The sequence below is a fragment of the Sinohyriopsis cumingii genome, unplaced genomic scaffold, assembly GCF_028554795.1.
Source record: "Sinohyriopsis cumingii isolate HCF-2022 unplaced genomic scaffold, ASM2855479v2 utg003568l, whole genome shotgun sequence".
Taxonomy (NCBI): Eukaryota; Metazoa; Mollusca; class Bivalvia; order Unionida; family Unionidae; genus Sinohyriopsis; species Sinohyriopsis cumingii.
Genome location: NW_028316532.1, coordinates 366675 through 371507, shown reverse-complemented (window position 1 = coordinate 371507; position 4833 = coordinate 366675). Strand labels below are relative to the sequence as shown.

At 34.6% G+C, this 4833-nt stretch overlaps 1 protein-coding gene across 1 annotated transcript; it reads right to left on the bottom strand.

The window, feature by feature from the left end:
• Positions 1–192: 192 nt before the first annotated feature.
• Positions 193–4538, bottom strand: LOC149769597 (2-aminoethanethiol dioxygenase-like). Its single transcript, XM_089949832.1, has 2 exons — positions 4235–4538; positions 193–2639 (listed from the first exon to the last, which is right to left on the bottom strand). The coding sequence occupies exons 1-2, from the start codon at positions 4475–4477 to the stop codon at positions 2157–2159; spliced, it is 726 nt and encodes a 241-aa protein (XP_089805958.1). The 5' UTR covers positions 4478–4538; the 3' UTR covers positions 193–2156.
• Between the last annotated feature and the right edge of the window lie 295 nt (positions 4539–4833).

Below are 4833 nucleotides of genomic sequence, written 5' to 3'. Positions count from 1 at the left end.
CACCATGACATGACAGTTGTAGCACAAAATAAGTTTCTAGCACTGTGTATTGCCATGCATCTAGCAGAAACATGAATTTAAGTAGGATTCCCAATCAAAAACATGAATCCTTCTTGTACCATTGAAATGACACCAAAGTACTGAAGTGAAATTGCAGATGAGAAGTTTGATAGAAAAATCTAGAAAAACATCATGAATATTACATGAAGAACTTGTACTGTGAATTTAATGTCCTGTATGTCCCCCAAAATTGCAACTTTGAAAAAACGATTTTTCATTAGTAATTAAATTTTGCAGACTAGGATGTGGTAGTGATTCCATAAAAGATCATTGTTGGGTCTTGTTGAGATCGCACAGTAGTTCATAGAAGGATCAATGCTTAGTCTTGTTTATCTGACTGATAATTGTTCATAGACTGATAATTTTTTGTTGGGTCTTGTTGAGATCACATAGTAGTTCATAGACTGATCATTGTTTGTTGGGTCTTGTTGAGATCACATAAAGGTTCACAGACTGATAATTTTTTGTTGGGTTTTGTTGAGATCACATTGTGGTTCATAGACTGATCATTGTTTGTTGGGTCTTGTTGAGATCACATAGTGGTTCATAGACTGATCATTGTTTGTTGGGTCTTGTTGAGATCACATAGTAGTTCATAGACTGATCATTGTTTGTTGGGTCTTGTTGAGACCACATAAAGGTTCACAGACTGATAATTTTTTGTTGGGTTTTGTTGAGATCACATTGTGGTTCATAGACTGATCATTGTTTGTTGGGTCTTGTTGAGATCACATAGTGGTTCATAGACTAATCATTGTTTGTTGGGTCTTGTTGAGATCACATCATTTTTTCACAACATAAAGACTATACTTCTGATTTATGTCCATTTTTACAGGACAGCTATTGTGATTATTAAAACTGTACTATAATGTTTTTACTATTCATTATATAAAAGACTGACATTGCAACACGTTAATGTATATGTCCAACTTGTCAAAGAGTTCAGATATACATATACCTATGCAAAAAGTTATTTCATATATTGATGGCATTATAATCATATCATCCTTAGATAAACAGGAGGTACTTATTTGACAAAAACAGACTACCAGTACCATGATTTAAAACAATCAAAAAGTTAACAAAAATTGTTAATTAACTGTATAACAAATATTATCCAAAGTATTATAGATTGAATGAAGCATAATTATTATGTGTGTCATTCCCTGAGGTGATTTTAGTTGTGCACATTATGTATTAAGCATAGACAATCTACCCTGAAGTTACCCCATTATCAAACTAACACTCCATAACCACCAACATCCACAGATTTTCAAACACATTAGGAAATAGATTTAGTTTCTTCACTTCCTCTCCTTACAGTGTGTGAAAGTAAACAAAACACGAATGATTTTCAACCCTAAAAATAATATACATGTATAATGAGCAAAATCAGTCAAATTTCATATACAAGGTAGTGACAAACTGCAGCATGGGTATCGTGTTAATGAAAAGAAAAGCTGTCCTTAAATGGACTGATAGTCCACATACACGTTGTCCATAAATTTTTTACCAAAAACAAAGGCAGTGAGTCTTGTATCTTGAAAACCATAACTTAATATTGAACAACTAACACAAATGTGTTTCTGTATTAGAACCGTCTATTTGTGCATATAACCTTAAATAATGCCATCTTGATACGACTGTAAAAAATGAAGAAGAAACAAAGTATATAGGTTTATACAAATGATCACAAAGTTACTCCATGGACAATAACTGAGCTACCTTAAATTGGCAAACACCTTTTCATAAGCGAGAGAACGAGTTCTTTCTATGCATGTCTGTGAAATACAATAGTGCCCAGCATGTGGAGGGGACTAATGTACAAGCATAATTCACAGATATATTTGTCACAGACTTTTCTGTAAATGGGTTAGTGCTAAGTGCAGCCATGTTTAATATTGGTGGCAATTTGAACCTGGTGAGTAATGCAGGGACACATAGGTATCATTTTACATGTTACTATCATGCATCAAAAAACAAACAGTTTCCTATTAAATACATGTCTTACTGATAATTAAAACCATGAACTAGCAACACATTCATGCACGTCTTTAAGCTGCACTATGATACAATTCTATAAAGTAAAAGGACAACTAAAAGTGTAGGTGAAGATCAGGTCCTGTATACTGTTCTTCATTACACCAGTAGTCAGGTGGACTAGGGACTTTGATTAAATATGTAACATCACTGTCTGAGTTCTGGTTTGGTATGACTGAATAGTACGTACATGGTCGATCATCCGAATCATATGGTGGAGCCAATATATCAATAAAAGCTGCTGGTCCACTTTCAGCTGTTATTTCATGGTAATTTCCCGACTCGGGTGTTAAAACTGCACAATCATCAGCGGCAGAGATGGTTTTCTTCCCCAATGGCTTCACTGGCATAATTTGGTTCAAGTACTTAAACCTAGTTGCAAGACTTGGTGGCAGTGGTGGGCTGGGATCAAGACAGGGGCTGTAACTTGTTATGGTAAGAGAGCCATGCAGGACTTTCAAAAATCCATACATATTGGGATGGTCATGCATGGGCAGTCGAGATCCTTTCTTCAGTATAAACATACATATGGTCAGTACCTGTCAAGAAAAATTGATGTTGTACAGTACAGATAAATAAACATTCTGTATATACTCAGTAAGGAGTAAGTAGGTTTGGGGAGTGAGTTTTTTCATCATTTAAATATGCACCCATCATTAAAAGCAATATTACCAAAAGAAACTACTACTGAAGTGAATGGTGTAAAAGAATGATACAATAGTAAAAAGAATGTTATGGATATTGTGGAATATGGATACATTGGTGTAAAAATGTCATGGGCTTTGTGAAGTATGGATACACTGGTGTAAGAATGTCATGGGCTATGTGAAGTATGGATACACTGGTGTAAGAATGTCATGGGCTTAGTGAAGTATGGATACACTGGTGTAAGAATGTCATGGGCTTTGTGAAGCATGGATACACTGATACACTGGTGTAAGAATGTCATGGGCTTTGTGAAGTATGGATACACTGGTGTAAGAATGTCATGGGCTTTGTGAAGTATGGATACACAGGTGTAAGAATGTCATGGGCTTTGTGAAGTATAGATACACTAGTGTAAGAATGTCATAGGCTTTGTGAAGTATGGATAAAATGGTGTAAGAATGTCATGGGCTTTGTGAAGTATGGATACATTGGTGTAAGAATGTCATGGGCTTTGTAAATTATGATGCAGTGGTGTAAAAATATGTACTTGACTTTGTGAAGAATGATGCAGTGGTATAAAGAATGTAATGGACTTTGTGAAGTATGGATACTCTGGTGTATGAATGTCATGGACTTTGTGACGTATGGATATTGTTTGCGAGGTTTGGATAATTCAATACAGTTGCAGTAAACCTTATTACATATCCTCAAATTTAAATAACATAATCCAGACTCATTTAACTTAATAAATTTATGAACATGAATACTAAAAGAATTTCTTCATGACTAGTTAACAATATCTCTTGGGGCCTGAGTGTTCCCTTCCTTTTTTGAGCATGAGGACCCCTTCTTAACTTAAAAATGTAGCAGATCTCCACATGCTAATATTTGTCTTTTTAGGTTCCCTTGGAATAATTCTTGCTGCAGTAAGAGTTTATTAAATACCTTTCTTTACCTATCAATAACTACCATAATCTAATGAAGGAATCTATTGAAATATATAGCTTTTTTGTGTACATTATACTTCATATAATCAAAATACATGTTATGACTAAGTGGTATGATGAACCTTCAGATCATTGTGAAAACAAAGGCTTAATTCTATTTTTTTCCCTCTGAAAGCTACTATAGTATTTGCAAACCCTACCTTTGTTTGTAAACCCACCTCCTACTGATTTTAATATAAAAAAGCTTTAAGGATATAACAAAATGCACAAAACTTATTTCATTTATTGATTTACAAGTTCTAACCTGATTGTTGCCATGGATTCCTAAACTCTGTCAACTTGTTGGTGTTTTCAATCAAACAGGAGTTTCTTAAGTAACACAGTTGTATTATCTGCATGGGTGAGATCAGGCTATAGTCGAGTTAGAAATTATAAATCAGTGAATGAAATGACTAAGTTTTGTGCACCTTGATGCCTTTCGTTTTAAAATCGGTAGAGGGGTACAAATGAACAGGACGGCGCGCGAATTATAACACTACCTTATCATCCCAAATGGGAACGTAAGTAACTGGAGCTTCGTGTTTATCTGTATCAGGAAGTAACTTTTTATCACTATACAACAACTTTGAGTTAGGTTCAAAAACATCCGATTCCCGAAGCTGACTAAAAAGTCGGGCAACCTCAGATAATCCTTCATACGGGGGACTGATTTTAACACCAGGTCCCAGAAGAGAAAATAATTTGTATGCGGCTTGTGCCACCTTTTGAATTAGCGCAGTCATTCTAAACAAGCACTGCAAACTGACTACCTAAACATACAGACAGAATGTTCGGTGTGTCTATTTTCATTTACACCGGAAGTGACATATCTTATAGTATACCCTAAGAATATTATTGGTCACGGGTCCGTGACCTTTAAAGTCATTTGAGTTGATTTTTTTTTTTGGGTTGAATTTTTTTTTATTATATATATTTTCTTTTATATATATAGAATATGAAGATAGATAAATAGAAAAGAAGAGACATGTGTCAATGGTTTTCAGTCAGGGAACCTTTTTCTTTTGATGGTAATGGTGGTGGTGGTGGTATCACACATTCAGATAGAATATTACTTTTATTATTACATTTGCAGTAAGTA

Coding starts and splice junctions, on each gene's coding strand:
- LOC149769597 (XM_089949832.1), bottom strand. CDS start 4,477: ATGACTGCGCTAATTCAAAAGGTGGCACAAGCCGCATACAAATTATTT. Junction 2,640..4,234: donor TTCCCATTTGGGATGATAAG/GTAGTGTTATAA, acceptor TTTTCTTGACAG/GTACTGACCATATGTATGTT.